This window comes from Diorhabda carinulata, chromosome 1 (assembly GCF_026250575.1).
Source record: "Diorhabda carinulata isolate Delta chromosome 1, icDioCari1.1, whole genome shotgun sequence".
Classification (NCBI taxonomy): Eukaryota; Metazoa; Arthropoda; class Insecta; order Coleoptera; family Chrysomelidae; genus Diorhabda; species Diorhabda carinulata.
The window spans coordinates 30,705,498-30,729,704 of record NC_079460.1 but is presented as its reverse complement, the minus strand read 5'-3'; the positions used below and the strand labels follow the sequence as shown (position 1 = coordinate 30,729,704).

Below are 24,207 nucleotides of genomic sequence, written 5' to 3'. Positions count from 1 at the left end.
TCTCATAAGACGTTTATATGGCAAAAACACTGGGTGATTACGTAAAATTTTTCGTTAATTGTCGCATCGGTCATTAAAACGAAAATGAATCAAAGAATTCCTACAAAACGGATTCCAATTGAAACAACCGAAGAGTCTTTGTGTTGGACTTTAAGTTAATTATTGCCAGAAGATCCGAAATAACCGACGTACATCTTTTTATTTTCCATTATTTCGACATTCTTGTGAGTATGACACACCACATTTGAAATAGAAAAATAGTGAAATGAAACACTGCAGATCAAAGAACATCATCGAAATCTCGTGTCGTAATTCATATCGGACATTATCGCACATTTTCTTGTCTACATTTTACAATTTATTTTTTGTGGTTTGAATGAATAGAATGATAACCATTCATGTTAATTTATGATATGATGTAATCAGAAAAAGGTGTAATAAATCAAACTATGGGATTGTTGATGTAAACCATATTAGATTATAAACAATGAATGACTAAAACAGTTGTTTGTTTTAATTGTTATACGATGAGTTTTATTCAATATTTTCTAGCTGACACTGGTCTAAATTATCTGTAATAAAGATAGGGTTCAAGATAAAAATTTACTGAACGTTTAATATTTGCCGATCTTGGAAACATCTTCGATCTTTCACATATTCAGTCTTTTACGGATTTATCCAATTTGCTATTCCATATAATCATTGCCAGAGTCTAATATATCATATAATATGTTGGAAGACATAAAAACCAATGACCGTTCCAAGTAAGGTCTCATGAAGGCACTTATTTTAAAATAAGCAACTTTGGTGAATTATTACACAAATATAATAATATTTATTAATTTTTTTATGTGTCGGTAATGCTTGAGTGCAACTACAGAAAACATATGTATCTATCATTATTTTCAATATTAAATTAAGAAAATTAATTTTTTTTAGGAAATGACCAATAGATGTATAGATTAAGTGTAAATATAGACATAGGTTAACTATATAGATAGACAATGCTATAAAGTGAAAATGGAGACGGTAAAATAATACAAAAAACAAATTGCTTGGAAGCTGAAATAAAATATATGCATGACGGGCGATGGAAAAATTTCTGAATATATTTTTTATTAGAAATTGTGTTTACATTAACCGTGAGTATCTGTGCGTCTTTAATATATGTTAAATAATTAATGCCTAGCATCAACAGATGAATCGAAGCTTCATCTTTCTCAGTACATTTTAAGTAATTTATTAATAAGATATTTATTTCGGAAGATCTTGTTGGTTTGTATCCGTAATCCTACTCAGTTAATTCCTCTGATAATAGCAGTAATATATCTGAAGCCTTTTGAAAAGACTGGACTTTTTACAAGAGGACTTATTGGGATTATGGTATTCTTTTATTAAAATTATTATTTTATTTATATTTTTCCTCTAATAAAAGCTTATATAATAGTAAATAATTCTTCGCTTTATTTTTGCGGGTTATCAGAATATTTTGCTACAACAATTATTCATGCTGCATCTTAAGTAATACCCATATGTCGAGTAAACAGTTTGAATCGTGTTTGCCGTAAAGCATAGCTTGTGAACGCATAAAGTTTTATTTCAAGTTGAAATAACTGCCGATGAAACTCACGAAAAATCAGTCTAAGGTGATAAAGTATCAGTTCATATGAGTCATGGACGAGAAACGGTCGATATAATATCATACGGGTACAAAACATTTCAACAGATGATTTGCAAATAAGACAATTCGTGTCAAATTTGATTCGACAACAAGAAGAAAATCGCATGGATATAAAATATTGTCTTCCTACAAATCAGGATTTCAGTGCAATAACTATTACTGAATATGAAACTATGACTCTTAAACAAGAATTCAGAGGTCTCGCTATAAAACTTCTTCCCAAGAACAGAGCAACAAAACGGGAACCATTAAATGTACGATGGGTGCAATGCTAGCCAAGGGTAATATTTTGAAGGATAATAATCCTAATTTTATGCTTACTACAGTTTCGATAAAAAAATTCACCGAACTGTTTTATTACACCTTGTATAATTACATTACAAGTGTAAGGGCAGCTCTTTCCATTTCTGTTCGTATTTTCCAATGTTTACAGTTACAGTAGTATTGATAGTTTTGTAGATAAACCTTGCGTAGGCTACTTGTTTTACGTCACTTGTGTTTCATGAAAGTTTTATTTGGTGTTGGTGTAATATTATTATAGATTAGGTCCAAATGGGAGTAGTAATTATTTATCTGTAAAGCAGTATCTTGTCAATTGAAAGTTTGTTGTTTCTACAAGCTACGGGTAGTGCAATGTTTGATGTTTGGATTTGATTTCTGATTTGAGAGTTATTATTTGATTGCACCAGTGTAATTCAGGTAGTTTATGCTGGTACTTCAGTAGGTATTCTATTTTAAATATGTTTGATAATCAATTTATGTGATTGCCAAATAAGGATGAACTCTCTAAAACTGTCAGTGGAATTATTGTCCTATTTTTATTTTAATTTTGCCCCTAACCACTGAATACAAAGACCAAAGGAGAAAATCACCATTTTATAAAAACACTATTCTCTACAACCACTACACCGGCACTCACAATTATACTTAGAAAGTTTTGAATATTTCAGAGATTCCACTATTCGTGAAAACGTTAATTTTATAACGTTACTGCTCTTCTTAAGAGTTGCCATACTGTTTAATTCTAAAACAAGTATAGTAGTAGTTATGCTGTTATTCTTGTTTTTGTGAATTTAGTCAATGTTAGATGAATTCTAACTTGGATAACTTTACAGAATTCCTATCATTTGTTATTTGATGTAAAATACTTTTTCAAATTTGTTTCGAAATGCTTGTTTATTTCGTTTAAATTGTTAGAAAATAACCGTTAACGTTAAATTAATCATCTCTAATCTTGCATATTCATGTTATAGAACATAAACTAGTTTAACGAGTTTCATGAGGATTGACTTCGTAAAATTTCGCTCGATCGAACATTGGCTATAATATTGTGTGCTTTCTTGTTTACTTAGTTTTATTTTATTTCATTATATTTATTTAGTTACAGAGTGATGAATAAAACGTTTTGAAGTACCGATTTGAAACACATAGATACTATAGATAGTACTTTGACATTAATAAACGTTTCAGTTGATGATTTCAAATAATCATACTTTTTCACTTTTCAATGAATCTACTGTTATTAGGTGAGTTGCAAAAACAATATATGGGATATAAATAATTGTGTGATTTAATTATATGTTAAATATGGTTCGTGTTGATTTCTAGGTTTAAAAAACTAATATATATGTAAAATTTCATATAAAAATTTTTCTTCGTGTCAAACAACGCAATGCAACCGTTTAAATTATGAGAAATTTTGCATACTAATATATTTTCTAATATTCAAAAGTGTATTTCTTATTGATTATAGACAGTAAAATCAGTATTTCGACCAAATCCTATATCAATCGATCAATAAAAAATGTTTATGGGGTGTGATAAAAAATACGGCGAATGAATGTTCATCCAAGCAAATACTCTTGCTGCATCCATTTTAACTAGTATCTCTCATATTCTTAAGTGTTGAAACTAGCAGTTTTAGCTTTAAACCCATTTCAACTTTTCATTATGCTCCTATTGATGCTTTGTGTTCAAAATAATATCAGTTGAATCAATTATGGTTCTATGAATTATCTGATATTTCATTTTGTGTTCAATGCTAAGCATTTTTTGAAAGGTAAATTTCATTACTTCGTAACTTTTGTTAAAAAATAAATAAAATGAGCAATTTCGTTCATTGAAGTTTATAATTAATATGTTAATTTTATAGAAAAACTACATTGGTATGTACGCCCCAAACCTAAATATCTACTTGGCAACACACACTGACATTAAATATTGTATTTCTATACTACGAATTTAAGTGCCAGCTGATTTCTAGACATCGGCTATTAAATAACGGGTTCAAGGAGTGGTTGTTGAAGTAGTTAGATTGATGATGATGGAAAATAACACAGGGCGTTTCAATGAGAATTATAGTGGAAATTAGATTAAAAAATGAAAAGAAATATCCTAAATTTATTGGAAAAATAGTAACACCATAATGATTTTTGAAAAATAGCTGAAGTATGTAAAATGAAGAATATTTCATAATCACATTTAATTAGAGCAAAAAAATGAGTATTATAGAATTATACAATTCGAGTTAGATTTTTAACCCAACAATGTGTGATTTATTCTAGGACCCCATAAAATCAAATATAATTTGAACTGAATCAATGTATTTCCCATTTTATTTAGAATTCCATGAATTATTTCTAAAATGTTATAATTATCTAGAAGTGACCTATTGGCATGGAGAGAAATATATAGTAGGAACAACTGAATCGATCACAGCGTTGGATGTGGTCAAATTGTCGTTAAATCATGCTCTTAATATAAATAAACATGTGAAAATGAATGGAAAATGGTTCATAATAGTTGTTGAATGAATATAAAATTTATATTTATTTTGTAAATATACAAAATATTTGCATTTAAATAAATGTAATGAATATAATTAAATAAATGGTTAACGATTGATAGCCAATTTATTGAAATCTTTTACACTCTTTGGGTTTCTGAAGCAGCATTTTTATATCTGCCGCTAGGATTATAAACGCAAGAACAGCAAATAATGTTCAACGAACTTTGATGTGAATTTGAAATATTAGAAAAAATTTACGTGCCTTTAGAATTTTGTCATAAGTCATAAATTTGCATAAGTATATACATAGTTGTTGTAACTAACTCAGTTATGATTAACAATCTCATTATTATCAATTTTTGTATTTTATTTCAATCATCTTAATTATCAACTATTTTAGCCATTTTTATTATTGCAGTTGTCATGCATCATATTTGTCTTAAAAAATACGATTACAGTGTTTGTAATGTATATCAAATTTCAAATTATTTTTGCCTGCCAATACCATGTACCTGAATATTATTAATTTTTTTGTTAAGCGTAGACATTCGACATACTTTAGATTTACACACACATACACACACACACATACACACATCTTCGTGTTATACTATGGAATTCAACGATTTAATGAAGTTAGTTGAAAAAGGTCGAAGAAGTTATTTTAAAACAAACATAAATCAACGGCGGAAAATGGTTTCACTACCAACCACAAACCGAAATTTATTCATAGTTTGCCAAATGACTTTTTTGCAATTATTGAAAGGAAACTACAATTTTTGAATCATCTTATTCCAAAACTGTTAGATTAGGCGAAAATACTTAAAACTGTATATACTTTGATGTGGTAGTGATACATTTCCCTTCGAGCATGTATTTTTAACATGATGAATATTCGTCACATTTGACTTTACCAATAAGAGGATAAATATTGTTTGTATAAAGTTAGCTAAAACAGAAAATTTTCGAAACAAATGGGAGTTGGAGTTGACTATAATTAATGAAGTGCTCAGAAAGGCTTAGCCTTAGAAATTTCTTTCAAATTACAAAGAAATGAAAGATCGTCTTGTGCAGATCCGGCTTTCAATTAAGCTCCTTATAAAATTATAAGGCAGCAAGGGAACTTTTGCGAACTATGTGTGAAGAAACAGGCATGAAAAATGAACCAACAGCTTTCTTCTTCATCATGCACACTACAGACGTCATGTGTATAAAAGGTAGAGAATATATACGATGGTCCGCAAGCAAGTGAATCGACCTTAATGTTTGTCACCTTTCCACTAGTTTCCATATTTTCGCGAATACATGATTTTGATTTTAGGTTTATTTTAATAAATATCGTTAGTTTAATAAAAAATATTTTTGTCGTTTCGATTTAATTTCGGTCGTCATCTTCTTTCATAAAGTTGCGAAACAGTATTTAATGTTGCAAATTTATTGTTTTATATCGTTCAAACCATTGCTTCTCAAAATTTTTTGTTTCATAGACCACAATTCACAATTCACAATTATGCTGGAATCGGTGGACGGAGCTACATTATTACCAATTTCAGAATCTTGAAAAAAAGTTAAGATTAGATCTATTGTTGACAGAGTTTCAACGACGAATAAACAGGTTTCGAACATAGGGTTAATTATTTGATAATAAAATCAACAAATTTTGAAGTAAAGTTTAATTGATTGTGATGTGAATGGATATCAGAAAAAAGTTGACCAATCGAAAAAGTGACTCCATCCAACTTTACTTTTTTAAAATCTACAGTGACTCACAGCACAAGAACCAATTAATTCTCACAAATTTTATTTAGAAAACTTCGTATTCGGAGTAGTAAAAAGAAATATAATATATTATGTAGGTATAATATTGTGTTGTAGGTATATTTATATTATATATTATATATTTCTTAAAATGGCGTGGTTTCAAGATGAAATATCACAAAAGATGGAACTTTGCCACCTATTTATTAAAAAAACAAAATTGGGAATTTATTTAGAATAAAAATATTATTGTAAGTCCCTAAACTAATTTGGAATCAGAACTGCGAAAGAAACTATTAACGCATAATTTTCTTTTAATAAATGTTATTTGATTTGTTTTCAGAAATATTCCAGTAGGTATGTTTAAAATTGTTCATATTCCATTATTAGACAAAACTTAAACAAACAAATATTGTTTGAACAATACTAACTAACTAAAATCTATTTCTAGAAATAATTAAATGTATTATGAATAATCAAGGTGATGGCTATTGAATGTATATTTACAAAGCTTTCCAAACGCTGTTCCAGTATTACATTAAATTTGGTCGATTTAAAACTCTACACAAAAATAGAAATTCCCATCCGTTCCAACTTTATCCAACACTTAACCAATAATTTACGATCTTTCTGAACTAACTCTTATGATAAAAAAATTTTAATTATTCTTATTTACTAGCGCGTTCTCACGAGCCTAATTTTATTGATCAACAAAATTTAAATTCATGTTTAAACGTAAATTAAACATTTATAAACTAGTTTCAGTATTAAAACTTCGTCGAATGATTATGGTGATTGAGTTGAGAGAAGAGCTGGGAAACGTTTTATTTGACATTGAAAAAATAGATAACGCGTCGTTTTACAGCGAGATAATGGAATTCAAGAGTAGGAGGATAAAAAGAAATATGGAAATAATCTAAGAAAGTTTGAGGAAAAATTCAATGAGTTCCTGGTAATAGCACCGAATCAAATAAAAAACAAAACACAGTAATACTTCAAGTAATCTCTTTAAACAAGTTTTAAAAAAAACTGTCTTGTCAGAAACCCTTTACACAAGACATGACAGCAATGATTTTTCCAACTTTACTTCTTTAGTATATTAAAGTAGATTGTTTCAAGGAATGATGTTGTTTTCGACATATTTTGATCTCATAAAGATAAAAATTCAACAACAAACCACCCTATTTTGTGAAAGCTCTAGAATTACTTCATTGAAATGGTCAGCCAAGGATAATCTACATCTTCCAGTTGGTTCACCAATGTTATGTAGAGAGCTGAGCAATCATGAATATGAGAGTTACTTTAGTGTTACGGAGACATAGGGATACAATAGAAAAAATAAGGCCGATATTGCGTTTTTTGACAATGGAATTGATGTTGTCGTTTAATCCATTTCTAGTGACTCAGAAAATTTATTTCTTCAATACATTACTCCACATTTAATTAATCCAGCTGAATTAAATGATCTCATTAAGAGATTTACAATTTTCATGATCTAGAGCAGAACTTCTTGGATTTCGCTTACAACATTGAAGAGTAAGAATTACTAGGAATTTTTCAAAAGAGAAGACAAATAATGTCGAGACTTTTTAAGCATGACATTAAAACTGTAATAAAAGGATAAGATAGGGGTCATTCGTTGATTCTTCGAAACACAATCTGAAAGCTGTTTCATTGCATATATACCAATAACACACGCAGTGAATTTTGAAGAGAGCTTTGAATCGATGTGTACGTTAATGACATTGATAAAGTATGAAGAACATCATTAGAAAGTGTGCAGCGACAAAGTGCATGGTTCGTTATTAATTTCACAAGGTGTATTTACCAAATAATCTCGTTTTCTTTGTCGTCTAAGTCGTTGTTAGATCCAAAAATATTATTCTACCCTCTTTACAATTAAGAAAGCGTTATACAAGAATACTAATGCATTTCTGTATCTGCAAATAAGATTTCCAAAAACAGATATTATAGAAGAAAAACTGAAAGATATAATATTTGTTATATCAAAGATTCCCAGTTTAGAAATCTCTTATCGTCAATTAGAACATTGCTTGGAAGTCATTCAAAAGGAGTTTTTGTGAAATGAAAACGTAATAGGATTGGATTTATCATTGAAGATCATTTCCTGCACGCATATTTGAATTCATACATTTTCATCAAGATTCAAAGATTTTCGGAGAACGTCATCGGGGAAAAGAAGCATTTGTTAATTATGTTGTTATTGTTCATCATAATCAATCTTTTAGTTATAAAGTATTTCTAAAAATTTTTATTATACTCTCTGGTGGGATATAAAACCGTGTAAATAAGTGTGATGGCGTATCGGTATTTTCATATAAATATCGTCATCCACTTTTGTAAATTTCGATTGATCTAATTAATAAATACTTTCTCTCCTTCATGTTTAATAATTATATCTGTATATTGCATTGATAAACTCCATTAAAAGAGTGATGGTAATTTGAAGCAAAAATGACAAGGTGTGTCAAAAATATAATTTAAAAATTTATTTTCAAATTTGAAGCGGTTGTCACTTCGATTATGCATATTTTTAATGACACGATTTCTCTTTCCATAGATGTAAATTTATGATAAAATTAAGAGTCAGTGTGTTGTTGTTTTTATAAACACACTCAATTATTTTGTAGCCTTTGTTTCATTACCTTTTTAAAAAATGAGTAGGTACACATCTATATTAGTTTGCATGATTAGTTTTTATTCAATTTTAACCATAAGGAAACATTTTTAGTGCATTATGTATAGGGTGAAGAATGATTAAAAATATTAATTCTGAGAAAGACCTGATATTATACAATCATTTGAATAAGTCTATTACAACTATGTAAAAAAATGTAAACTTTTAATTAAAAAAGGTGATAAATGAGAAGATTTGACTAACTACTCAATTGTAACCCTTCATCAAAACCACATTTAAATAATTTCAAGCAACAGTACACTACATATGTGGTGATACATCTTCCTGCTATAACCAAATGCCATTAAAATTATTATCAAATGCATTTCTGGCTGTTTGAGCTATTTGATCAAACCCAAATACTTGGGTTCCTTCCTTTACAAGGAATGACCCAATATAAGTGCAAAATGAAACGTGGCTACCTTGGAAAAATATACCTTATTTGAAAATGAGAGTTTGCATCTACCTTTCGCATTATGGTTTTCCAAATATCATTCTATAGTCATGATCATGTACTAGCCTTAGTTATTCGTCTATAATAACGGATCATAGACTAACGCCATGTTTTAATGCAAATTGTCTGATCTTTGATCGGCCATTTTTATGACTAGTTCAAATCCTACAATCTACAGTAATTTGGTTGAAATTTGGATACATATAGCAAACTAAGTTCTCTTACGGTCACTGTAACCTCTTATAAGTATCTAATTACAAAAAACACTTTCCACTAATGACAAGTAATTGTAGAAAAGCTTACTACTTCTTTGATAGCAATTCTTTATATATTAATTGGAAACGAGTGTAACTTTGAAACTATTAAACAACTATGCGATCTTGATGGTTGTATTTTTAATTTGATAGATTATAAAACAATGAAAATGTACATAGGGTGTACCCCTATGTTCAAAGGTTATTTCGAATTAACGGTATATTTCCAATCCGCTTGAGCAAATGGCCTAAATTATTTGAGAAAACTTTTATTCAACATTAAAAAGCCAAACAGAAATAAAAAGATCGGCAAAATTCGTTGCTTTATAAATAAATACTCTGTATTATATTACAAATTGGAATTAAAAGTTTACTTTTCGAGCTCTTCATTCTACAAAGAAATCTATGTCTCTTGTGCAATCACATATCCTTTAGAAAACGATGTAATTTTCAGTTTCCACCAAAAAGTAAAATATTCGCAGGTAACTCTATATTTTAGCCGGTATATGTACTATAAACTTGGCGCAATTGAGTGGGGAATGTTTAGCTGTTTACTGATATACTGGCATGCGTTGCATGAAGGAACATTGTCATTGAAATAAATATGCGTAAATTTAGAATGTTCTACTCCAAGTCTAGTGATAATGACTTGCACTTTGCGCGCTGCCTCTACTGCCAGATGTTCAAAACTCATTTTCGAATAAGCATTGTTCAGCATCACGCATTTCATTTATAAATTCGACTAATCACATACTAATATCTTGTGTGGAGGAATCCATGTGAAATCGATTGATTATCATCGTTCCGGATATATTGAAGATTAAACTATCGGAAGTTTGGGGTTAAGGCATGTCAAAGAATAATAATAAAATCAGGGTTTGGGATTGGGGAAAGAAGTGATTATTTTGAGAGCACATAAGGTAGCGAAGAAATCCGCTGTAAAGATGATTGTGACTAAGGAAAACTTGATGCTGTAGGTTTCATTTGATGAGCGAAGTATTTTTGTAAAATGTGTCCCTGGACCAATATACCAACGCATTTTTCAATACATTTTCGAAATCGTCCAAAAGCTTTCTATAATTGTTTCCTAGTAATTAATCGAGATGCGCTAGTTATTGTTTTTTCAAATTTCACTGTTATTCGGAATGTTTGATTAAAGTACTTTCCTCAGAAAAAATTATTATTTATGAAATGTTTTCTAAAATTAGCTCACGTGAAGACAGATAGACCGAAAATCGGCCTACTTCGAAACTTTATTCTAAAGTGTGACAAATTTTCACTTTATATGTATAAATTCTGTTTGCTTCTTATGTTTTCATTACGCTTCGATTTCTGACATTATGGGATTTAAAGCAATTAGAGTAATAGCATCAGTTTCATGATGATCCTTTGTATCTCTCTTCTTAAAATGAATGCTTTCTGTTGTAAGGAATATCTTGATCAAACGCCCAGCAGTACTTTTGTTCATTTCAGTATTTGGATATTTCTCACTGAATGACACGGTCCTATAACATTGAATCACAAACTGTTTCCTCTTATCTCAACATTATATTTAAAAACCGAATAAAGTATTGGTCCTGAGTTAGTGAACATAAAAAATTAAAAAACATAATTGACAGATTATTATGAGGTTTTTATTCAAATTTTATTTCACTTTAATTGCTCCTTACTAAGCATTATTAAAATAATTATAACTAATATGATTAGAGAATATGGTGAAAACTATTTTATATAGTATTTAAGTAAATTTGTCAGTGAATTAGAGGATCAAGTAGCCATATAATTCAAAGTATAAAACGTATGCAAATTAACAGATTAACAAGAAAATTGTGGAGGCTGCTGTTAGGTAATGTTTATGGAGGATAGAGAGATTGATCTGTATATATGAAAAAGTATCCGTCGAAATATGTCAATTAGAATCAGGTTTAATTTTAAAGGAATCGCCATATATTATCTACGCACTGGACAACTTTTCACAATTTTGTACGAGGCAAGTTGTTGAAATCTTCAATAATGAACTATTATATTTAATTTTTTACAAGAGATTAGGTACTTCAATTCATCTATAATTGCTACGTGCAATTATGTCTATACCAGCACCATTCTGAAGGTTTTTGAACTGTTATTTATCGTCTACAGTTGGACAATTTTTCAAACCTTCTCCCGTATGAGCCACTCTTCCTTCTCTGTACCCTCCATAGTAAGGTTTTAAACGAGCCTGATGCTATTATTATCTGCTCTGGCGATGGGATATGAATAACGTCATATTTGTTAGTAGATACAGAAACTAGTACCAGGTTTCTATCAATAAAATTGTTATACTTTGTAAATAAGGAGATGAATCGCCGTCAGTAAAAATCCGGAATCAGTATTTTTTATTTTTGGTTTGTACATTAACAGTGTACTATAAAACAACAAATTAAAAATTTATGGTTTTGGAATAAAAAGTTATTCTACCTGTTCAAATATGCCCATTTGTATTTTAAATTAATATCGGCTTGATCACTTGTGAGCAGCTTAATAAACAAACACTGCATTTGTCATTATTACAAAAAAATTTATTTGTTTACAAAAAAACAAGCTGGTTGGAATTAATGAGAATAATCCCTATTGTGACGTTTACTTAAAATTTACGATTTTTTTCTCGTTAAATGATTAATTTCATGTGAAGCGAGCATTTGTAATTTTTCCAATTTAACATTTTTGTTTATCATCTGTTAAGTGTCAAGAGGTTTGCGATAACCCACGCAAAATAGCTGTTATTTTAAAACTCTTTATCAGAATCACTCTTCATGCAATAACGTGTATGTTTGTAAAGTAACTAATTTTCTACAGCCAACTTATATACCGAGTATCCTTTCAACTGGGCATATTCCAAAAACAATTCAATTATTATTTAACTTACTACTCTAAAATAATGTAGATTTTTCATTATACAAAATTATTGACTTTTTCTCGTTACAAAATAACTAAGTATTATTGGAATATTCAAAAAAATTCTTTTCTTTACTTAAATAAATACAATTTCAGGAATGATGTCAATGAATGAAAGAGTAGCTACATTTTTTCGAAAAAATTTATACGAACATTCTTCATTGAATCCTCATTATGTAATTCTATCATTATATATCTTGATCAATAAAATAAACTTGAGAGGCAATTATTATTATATTAGTAACCTTCGGCAATCTTAAAATTTTGACAACGATGGTCAAAATGATTTTAATGTAATTCATGTTGTTAATGTTGGTCCATCTGAACAAACCTGTTATTTATTCTACAATGGAAATCTTATACAAACATGTACAAGAATAAGAATACAAACTTGATGTGTTATATGTTGAGAAATAAGATTATCAAAAAGAATTTTTTTAAATGTACTAACAGAATATTATCTCTTAATTAATTAGTATAAGATAACAAATAATTAAATCTATTGGGCTTATAACTTTCTAGAATAATATACCTGTAGTCTTATGCTATTAGAAGATTATAGAATACGTCTTTTATTGGCTACACAAGCACAACAACCCACATATTTTTGCATTTCTACTCTTTGTCTATTTTCTCCTGTTTTTGCTTTACCTTCAACTTTTGCGCCTAAATCATATTATATGGCATATGAAACAACGTAAGATTATTTATCTGTTATATATTTGGATTACATTTACTGTACCTTGTAGTCTGAAATTGTAAAATCTTTTAACCACGATTACCGAGAAATAGGAACTGATTTATTTGGAGAAAATGTACGTCAAAAGGTAGAGATAAGTATAAGTAGCAAAAAGTTATAGGGAGTAGTGAATAATAATTTTTTCTTAACAAAAATAATAAATTTCAATATAGTTAATCATCAGAATACTGGCAATCTAAAACAAATTTGAAATCATCTAAAAATATTGGGCACATTCACCTTTCGAAAACCAAACCTTTGCATAAAAAACAACTATCATACACGCTAAGATCGTTAATTTTAAATTTAGCGATGATGTCAAAACATCTATTTTTTTGCATTAGAATGACCAACACTTTCTAAAATACAAGGTAAGTTAAATAATGGAATCATCCTAACCTGATATTAAATCAATTTATTTTTTTTTTTAATTAGACTTTACTTTTAATTACTCATAATACAAAACTAATTCAATTGTTTACAAGCAAATTTTAAGTTTAATTAGAATTTCTTGTCATGTAAATGGATTTGTAAATATAATCAGTTTAATAAATTCCTTGTTCCAGTTCGTTTCAAAAATTTATTACCTATTTCATATTAAAATACTCCTTTTTACCATCATATATTATAATTCACGATGATAACACTTCATTCTTTATATCACCCAATTTCGGAGGTACATTTCTTTTATGTCAATCTAAATCAAGCGTTCAATTTTAATGCTCATAGAAAACTACAGTTTTCAACTTAGCCACACATACCATATCATATCAGATATAGGAATGATTAAAACTAAAACCAAATGTAAAATTTAATCGTACTAACAAAAATGGTAAAATAATTTTCAGATACTCATTTTTAACGCTCAACTCCTGACGTACATATACGTATGTGGTACGTTACTCACACGGTTTCCAGTTAAAAACAATTTTCCCGGAATTTTCTAAAAGCCCTTTTTGGTAATTTCCTAGTCATCAGTAACGTGGTGCGGTGGTGGACAACAAACGGCTACCACATTCCTAAACAGATGCATTTTATATTGCCGACGTATCTATGTGGTTAATGTGACTTTTTTAAAATATTTATCTATGTATGTCGGCAGATAAAATGAACCGTAAGTTGCTAAATTCTTGTTCTATGCCATCTATATAGTGCCAAGAAGAAATAACAAAATATTCGCATAATTAATCTGATAAATCATTAACGGACGAATGTTTTGGTGATGAATAGACTTCTGCTTGTGATTTGGTTTCTACATCTTATGAAAACAACATTCCATTGTCACATATTGTCGAGCGAACTGACCACCAGATATGATTAATGAGAGTGATCTATCGCAACGTCGCAGAAAGACTATTGCGACAAAAGACGCAATGAAGTGATATGCAGAAGGGCCATTAACATCATGAACACAATACCGAACATTAACGGAAATTCCTATTGTTAAAAAATACTGGTTTTAACTTTTAAATGTTATTTTGATTACCTCTACGGTTATTTATTAATAATTTTTCTATGATTATTATTACTGTTGTTTTATTATTCCTAATTGGAATAATCCTGTGAAAGGTCTCTCATTGTGAGATTGAGACTAAAAATTGAAAAATTAAGTTTTCAAAAATTTCTTTTTTTTGTAAATTTAAGCGCGTGAAACAATTATATGATAAAAGTTAATCAATTAAAGATGTGTATAGACAAGAACTATAAATAATTGGCTGTGGTAATAAAGTTCAAGATACTCGCAGCTAGTTGACTAGCATTATGATGATAAAAGCTCCTTTAGTTCCTAGCTAACAAATTCACATGCCAGTGAGAAGTAATTGATTAAAACGATCAAAGACTAAATTGAAATCAAACATTGGACGGTTAAGACAGAAAGTTGTCAAATGAAAGGTTTTTTCAGTGCAACTAGACTGGTACCTAGGATTCGTTTAATTTAATTTAATAATTCCACCACACCAAATAAATTTTCTGTAACCTCTTTCTTATCTATACAATAAAACTTGTCATCATTGCAAACCTCTATAGACTATATTTATTAACCTTAATTCATTTCGAGTATTTTTGTTACTCTTCTGTCAATTGTAATGATAAAGGTACTATTTAAAAGTACTTCTAAAAACTATTTTATCCTAATCTTTAAGTAGATCTTTCGAATAGTTTCTCTTTCCATTTCTTCCATGAGTTTTATTCACAAATAATTTCAATTGAAATTTTGTTGGAATTATATCATTGTATATCCATAATCAGAAATGAGTATATCGTTTAATTAGAACCACAGTTTTGAAATAAATAGAACCCTTAGTGAGAACTAATTCTCTTACGTTGGCTTTGTAGTGGTTTTTATTTGATGTAATGAAAAAATATAAGGTTTTGTGTTTTTATAAAGTGACCCCTCATTTAATAATATATCTATATAATTCGACATGTAGTTTCCCAATTAGTGATTATAAATCTTTCTCGAACAAAATTTCCTAGACATGTACTTTTACATTTCAGTTGCAATTTGCAAAGAGGTCTGCTGCCAACGAGCACAGATAGTTCTTTAAAACGTCCTGAATCTCTTTATCGGTAGCGCAGTGTTGTCCTAACTACCTAACTACGCCATTTTTTCTCGAAAGAGGTGACAGTAACTAGATGCTACATGAGGAATGTAAAATGGGTGGTCAAAAACTTCTCATTTTGGGTAAGTTCTTTTGTCACGTTGCCACTATGCCGCCGTACACTGTCATGAATCAGAACCTTGCCAAATGAAAAGCATGAAAGCTTTCCGGAAGCGTCGTCTTTTATTGTTATTCCTTGCACGCATGTTGTGTCCCACAACAATGTAACCATTGTTTTCCGCATAGTCAAACAGTATTGAATCTTTTTTTAATTCCTTGGAGGCGTATGTATCCATCGCTTTGATTTTTGTCTCGATTCTCCCATTGTTATACCGTGTGAGAAACGTTAGGTTTGACGCCATTTGTGACTGTCGATCAAAAATCTTGGGATTAAATCAAAACAATTTTTGGAATTTTAGTTTTATGGTTACAATTTTTTTCCAAACAAGACCGTGAATTTTGGAAATTCTGTGGAATGTTTACTAATCGTAAACTTCGTGTTTCTCGGATGACTACTTGTTTAACTCTGTTTACCAAACATGTGATAGTGCCCTTGAGCATCTTCGTCAATTTTTCTACACCATTGTCACGCAACACACACATAGAGCGATGAATTTCAGCAATACTGCATCGATCAAATTATAGAAAACGACCATAGCAGACTCGCTTCCTCACACTGCTAACTTGACAAACGCTAATTGACAACAAAAAACTACAACCAAACATTTGAAGTAGGTTGAAGCAATATACGAAATAAAAAATATTATTTAACGAACTTATAGAATAAAAATTATGTGAGCATTGTCTAGCTGTCGAGTCATTTAAAATACTCTATGTAATTATTATATTCGTCTATGTTGTCTATTGGCACAAGTATTTTCAAATAATGGGTGAAGTGTTTAATCTCTGCTCTAGGAATACTACCAATCATAAATAACTTGTCTAACTAGCCAACTTAAAATTTTCGTTCGTCATTCATAATTGAAAATACACAGTTCAATCGATCTATTATATGATTTTTTTTTGCAGAACTGAAACAAATTAAAACTGTAAAAATAATGCTTTGGCCGACAATAATTTATTAATAACAGTTATTGTTACAAAGCTTTCCAATTATTTATAGACTTCGGAAAACTCAAAAAAATAAACAGATTTCTAATGAGAAGTCAAGTTAACAGTTCCCTAGCTTCTATTATTTCTCCAGATCTTCATATCAACTTTCAGAGATATTAGTCCAAAAATAAATAAAAATTCTGTAACAACTTCAAAATAAAAAATTTTGTTATTTGGCTATGTACAATTCATAATTAAATATAAGTGCATTTGAATCAAAATACACCTTGTTTAAATTTATGCATATAGAAGTAGAGCTGTTTTTTCTTCTATTTATTAGCAAAATATTAAATTAATTGTATTCTAGCCGGGGTACCATTCGAACCCAAGAAATACGTAATGTTTTCATTTACTATCTAATAAAATTTCGTTGGAACGAATTGGTATCCCCGTACGATTTTTGTTTCATAATAAAATTATTGATAATAAATTTTTAAACAAATATTATGCGTCTCAGGAGAGAAAAAATGGACTGTCCAATATAACTTCCAGTATTAAAGCGAGCGTTAGCTAATAAACTAGATAGTATCAATAAATATAAATGCGGATTCGAGAAATCATGATTAAGAGTACGATTTACCGATGATGCAGGTTTCCAGTTTTAAGGGGCCCCTTTTTTTGAGTAACGTATCCACAAGGTTAGGTCTTTGACTACATTCGTGACACAATTCACACCAAGATTGTAACCACCACTTCGTTGTTCTAGAACCCGTTGCGTAAATATACAAGCGACAAAGATTTAGCCAAAAATACATACAATATTTATAATCTATATCTAGATCTGACTGCCAGTTTTATTAATTTAAAGTTTAATCGAAGTTATATTTTTAACAGCAACATTTTAAGACAAGTATTTTCAGCAATCTAAATAAATATTTGTCTAGAATAGCTAACAAATAAAGTACAAAAAACAATGGTATTTATGAAACTGATTTACACATAGAAACACCTCTACAACGTAAAATAAATTGAAATTGACACTGGTGATAAATTACAAATCCTAGATGTTTGGAAACGGATGGTGTTGAAATTCATTTATGGAAATCATTATATTATACAATCATCAAACATATGAACAGGCTTCTTATACATATGTAAATAGTTCGCAGAAAGTATAGCTTGGGGAGAACGTCAGATTTGAATATATTTTGTACAACGATATTATTTCCTCTCATACAAAATGTATAGTGTCAATCAACTATACATTGTCGGTAATACAAAAAGTTTGCGAAATGTCAACAACGTACTGGTTATTGACACGCGACATAATATATACTTATTACTAAAAATATACGGTATGTCACTTTTAAAACTAAATTTCGTTCGCAGCGCGCATGGCGTCATATTCGGCAATAGAGATGGGCTCATTGACCTGTCTGTAAATTGCCACATAGGTAATTTTGTTTAAGTTCAAATTGAGAATGTCTACGTAGCAAAATGTGTTTATATTATATTGCTGTAGCCAAGTATAAAAACTAAAATCAAACTGAACAAAACTTTAATACACAATAATCTCGTTTTATAAAAAAATTTGAAATGGAGAATGAATAAAATACCAAAAAAAGCCGAATATATAGAAAATAGAAAAGAGGAAACGTTAGGAAGATATTTTTTTTCGATTTCCATTTAAACCAGTGTTCTCCAGAAACAATTAAAAATTCTTATTATTAGTTTTAAATCATGAGATTATGAAGCTAGCGTGCAATGAGCCGAAACAACAAAAGAAATGAAAAAAGAAAAAATAGAAACCAGAAACACGTACCACGAAAAACATGCCATAGCCCACAGATGCACAATAAAGATTTTGTGCTTGCGGGCACATCTCGGGTATCTTTATTCAGTTTTTCAGTAATTTATTTTTTTTGACTAGTTTACTATCTGTGAGTAACGAAAAGTGACATCTGCGCAACTATAAAAAATATAAAATCCTTTTAGAGGATTTGATTGGAATATAAACGAATAACTATTGTATTTTAACTATTTCAAAGTTTTATTTCTAAAAATATACGAAGTTCATAGAAAATCCAACTATTTTATATTCTCACAGAACTAGTTTTCGTTGGACAAAAGAAATTTTGATGGCAGGGGGACATTGAGGAATAAGATGACAGGAAATAAAACAAGTAACAACTCCTTAAAATCAACAATAATTTCAATATTACTGATACGGTCACCGGTAAAAATTATTTTTACAATAAGATCCATCAAATATCGTATCTGGATTCAAGATACAAATACTGCACAAAATTTTATGAACTATCCAAATTAAACTTAATATACAATATTTAATTTAATCATTATTTTAAACTAAAGGTTCATGTGCCAAGGATGACGTTATTCATCAAAACTGAAATTAATAATTTTTTTGCCCCCTTTCCGACAGTTTCTCACTCTCAATGTTTTCAAATTTTTTCTAGGCTCCTTCAACTCCTTTCAACTATCCCGCTCCCTGTGTTTTAATAATATGGGTTATACTTGAGTGTATATATATAATTCTGTATTTGTTTTCTATACACTCTATCTACTTCAATTCCTGCGTAAATCTTTTTGAGCATATTACGGTCACATACTTCCAGTTTCATCTCTTTTTATTCATTGTGCAGGTGTTACATGCGCATTGTTTGGTACATTTTAGCTGGTCGTGATATATTGAGTTGTCTGTTGTTTATTCACTTCTCTTTGCTATTCTTTTTTTATATCCCTTTCTTTGTATCCTTTATTTGGGATAGTCCCTCTCAAATATTAGATTTAGTAGTATTATTATATAATTATATAACGCTGACAATTTAATGTTATATAAACAGTTCAGTTCAGTTGATAATTTCTAGAAAATCTCGATTTAAAATTATGGAAATGAAACACGAAGAACTAAGAAAAAATGTTTTTAGATACAGATTATGCAGAAAATTGCTGCAGCTCGGAAAATAGCAATGGTGTTTCTGAAAAAGTTTTATATCTCCAGTTTTGCGAAAGATCTGTATTTACAAAACCATCTATAATGCTAAGGAGCTCTATTTCGACAAATAGAACCTTAATATTAACAAATATAATCAGCTGTTGGCTTAATTCCTTAACAATTTTTTCTAAAAACTAAATAAATTTTCAACATTGTAGGCGTCGTCAAAGATCACCAGAACAACAACCTTTCATATACTATCGATGTTGTTAGATTGTTTGAAATAGGGAGTAATATATTATTGGTTATCGAAATTTCCAGGAAATTGAAATAGTTGTCCTATCTATTATCAATTAAAATCGTGTATTTATTATTTGGACAAATGAGTCACTAATTATTTTGATTTTTTTGTTACATTTCAGTGTTTCTTCCTGAGCCTCCGATACAAGAAAAATCTCTAGCAATGTCGCAATATTATGAAATAGTTTTACCTAGTTCAATAACCGAATTTAATTATTGAAATATGAATCATTTTTACACGTGTAACAAATAAGTGGTACCTACAAGTATATACTTGTTAAAATATAATAACAACAATGAAACATAAGCTGGCCATGTGTACCCTAACATGGGAAATGCTAGATTACCATAACCGCGTGGTAAAATTGTGGGAGTTTTAAAAACGAATTAAATTGTTGAAATCTTTTTGGCAAACAGATGTCAAATCATTGATATTTTTAAAAATGGATTACCTCATTGACTAGGTTCAACGTAGATTGAAGTTTGGTTTAAAACTATTATAAGAGTCGATTTAACCAAATTATGCTACACATAAACTTTCCTGCCAAACTGGAATTACAGTTACTACATGTACGTCAATTCAACCTAATTAAGTTACTTTTAAGAGATCTTGCGCAGTTTGGTTAACGTTTTCAAAAATATCTCAGCAAAGCCAAATATTTGTTGAAAATCTTTTTCTGTCGTCAAAAGCATGGAAAGGTGAGCGGTGAATTTTTTAGAAATCTTTGTGTATCGTTTTTTTATGCAAGTTTAGAGAAAACTCGAAAACTTTAAGGTATTTTGCACCGTTTTCGAGATAAGTAAATTTCAAATTTTTTTTTTGGTTTACAATTAACATATGATTACTAAACGATCTTTATGGTACCTATTAAATTTACATTTATTACCCACGGTGAATGCTTGTGACGGCAATAAAAAATGCGGGATTATAACAAACATATAAATATATAAAGTTTGAAGTTTGTAGGTAGCTGTTTTCTTAGATATATTCAAAACCTAAGTAATAGTGTCATCTTGAATGGGTACTATACATATAATATACGAACGTATGCCAAAATAAGCGGGAAAACTAATCACTGAATTGTGATTCTTCCACAAATTCATCTTCTGAAATAATTATACACAGTTATACAGCACTTATCATTTCAGTTCATTCCATGGATTTGAATAATTATAGTTAATTTTATAATCTGTGAGTAAAAGATATGTTTATAAACTATTAACAGTGGTAGTACAACTCTTTGATTCCGATTGAAAACTAGTTCCAGGGCATTTGAAATCTTATAAGCAAACCTGAGAGATAAACATTGGTGGTGCATTCGATGACAGATTCTCACTCCAATTTCAGACCTTTTGGACGCTTAGTTTGATGACAGTCGTATAAGTGAGTCGTTGTGAATATTTTTCGTGACAACTTGCCGAATAGTATTAGACGATCGTTGGATTAAAGTCAGAGAGAGAGAGAAGAGGCTATCAGCATATCAGAAGATGCATTTGTCAAGTAATGAATAAAGAATTCTGCATTCGTATGCTATCCTGGCGTTGGGTGCCGCGTTCACTCAGTTTGTACCAAAGGCGCATTCAAATGAAAATTTCCCAGGCCTTACTGACACGATTTAAGCAAAATGAGTCGGCTTTTTCGCGCCTATTCATATCTGTAGATATATATATATATATATATATATATATATATATATATATATATATATATATATATATATATATATATTATCAAATTCAAGGTTTTTATAAAGAGCTAGTTCAGCTCACAGTGAATACCAAAACAGTAACTAACAGTAGAGTAGAGTTAGTATAGAATAGAAAATCATAAACATATGTTTCTATTGATAAATCGTCTTGATTTTAGGTCTCTTTTAATAGGAAATTAGTTTAAAAAAACAGATAGAAATTGACGTTTCCATATACTTTGGTCTTTGTCAAAATATGTGTTTCTTAACATAACTTGATCCGTCACCAAAACTGCTGTCAAGAATAATATCATCATCCGTATTCGTATTTGTCGAAGAAAAGATACTTCTTTGTGCATTTGTTATTGTGGAATACAATGAAGTGTTTATATAGCAATGTCTGACATTATAACCTGGAATAATTTGTCAATCGCACTTCTGCTTACTTTGCGGTTCGTTGTTGTTTGTTGTCCTCCTTCACGTGGGTAATCGGCTAAAAATCGTAGCATTGAACCACACTGCATCTTCATTGATATAAACATAGCATATCTACAATTATAAAGCTTTTTTTTGAGACTGACATCATTGTCCTAGTTTTATATTAATACAATGATGGCTCAATATTATAAATAAACATAAAATATTCTAAAATACTTACTGAGCATTTTATTTATGAATTATTATACTATGGATCATTCTTTCTGTTCCTATACAAAATGTATGTAATATGTTCCTATACATCATATAGCTGGATTTAGTTTCATCCATCCACAATGTTCAGGTGAACCTGTTTCCTTTCTATCAATTCCAGCAATTCTATCCATAATACTATTTGGAATATACGAGTATATTGTCCAAGGAACTAAGACAATTAGTGCGATGTGGATATTTATGTTCACATTTCTTAATAATCAACTTAAAATAGTCGATCATCATTACTCAAATTTAATTCTTCTTTTCATTCTGTAGACCTAAATAGGAAATCATTCGGAATTATTTTCAAGTATTCATACGTCTCAAGGCTATCCGTGTTGTCCCTAACATTAGAAACCGTTTTCAAAAATATTCTAATTGGCAAATTGACGGTGATGCGAATAAACATGGGCCTCCGTCGTTCTGAAACGTTTGGCATCATTCCAAATTGGATATTCAGGTGGATAATACCAGCAAAGTTCTATTTTTAATATTTTGTTTCCATAATTGTCACCCGATAAAAGTTCTGCTAATCTGAAGGTTAACTATTGTAATGGGAATAATATAAATTAGTTCTGACAATGTACATACACTTGAACTATTTACAAAAATCGTAATAATAAATTAAGTGATTTGGGATATGTTTCTGTGTAAGAAGACGTCCATTTATTTTTAGAAAATAAAAACAAATGATCATGGAAATGAATATAATACAATTTATATGCGTTAACCAAGTCTTCATTAATTCATAAAAGAAGCTACAGGAAATGATTTTGAGCTTTTTTTTTCGCTTGGCACAACTGTTTCCTATACTCAAGCGAAGTTTATTTCATTAAGTCAGCGACTAAAACGCTATCGATGTTCATAAATTTAATACTTTTATAACTAATTTAAAGTATATTCTAATAAAGCAAGTGTAAGTTTCCATTGAAGTTAAAATATTCAGCTTTCTAACCTATAAAACTATATAAAATATAAGCAAAAGCAAAGAGAATCAACTAACAAGAAATGCTCAATCCCTGCTTAAAAATTGCGCATTTCTAGTTTATATTTGTGATTTTATACGTTTATTTTTCACATGTGATAAATTTGCATTATGATTTATGAGGATGACAAAATTTAATTTTTCTCAACCACTTCAAATTGATTTTTGTTTCAAATTAGAATGAAATATTACATGAATGAGGTATTTTCTGTTGATTATTAATAAAGAAGCCGACATATTTGAGAAAACATCAAGCTGCAATACCTTCTCAGTGAATACAAAAGAAAACAAAGCTAGAAGCAAAGGGAAAAAACAAAATAAAAAATTACGAACCAGCACTGAAGTAAACAATACAATTGGAACTCTAGGTGATGTCGAACACAAAACCTCGAAATGCAAAACTTCTCCCTATGCATTGAACACTGCAGATTAATTGATTTTAATTGAGCTGAAGGTTTATTTTTTCGCATTCCCAAAATATATGATTTAAATACCAAGTGAATTTTACCGATCACCTAAAGTTTATTCGAGAAGAATTTTTATGATCCAGGAGGCAAACTGTAATATCATATCATATCATATTTTTTTTTCCAAAATAACATTTTACAAAACGCTATAAAACA

General features: G+C 29.5%; 1 protein-coding gene across 13 annotated transcripts in view; it reads right to left on the bottom strand.

Annotated features, from left to right (window-relative positions):
- The window catches only part of LOC130899560 (nuclear receptor coactivator 3), a 414,140-nt gene that overhangs the window by 114,884 nt on the left and 275,049 nt on the right, over positions 1 to 24,207 (bottom strand). The window contains exon 1 of one of the 13 annotated variants that reach the window (XM_057809601.1): positions 22,353 to 22,449. The exons of the other annotated variants lie outside the window; for them this stretch is intronic. Coding sequence (XP_057665584.1) covers positions 22,353 to 22,448 — 96 coding nt within the window. The 5' untranslated portion in view covers position 22,449. Of the gene's footprint in view, positions 1 to 22,352; positions 22,450 to 24,207 lie in introns of those variants that run through there. 13 annotated transcript variants of the gene reach the window in all.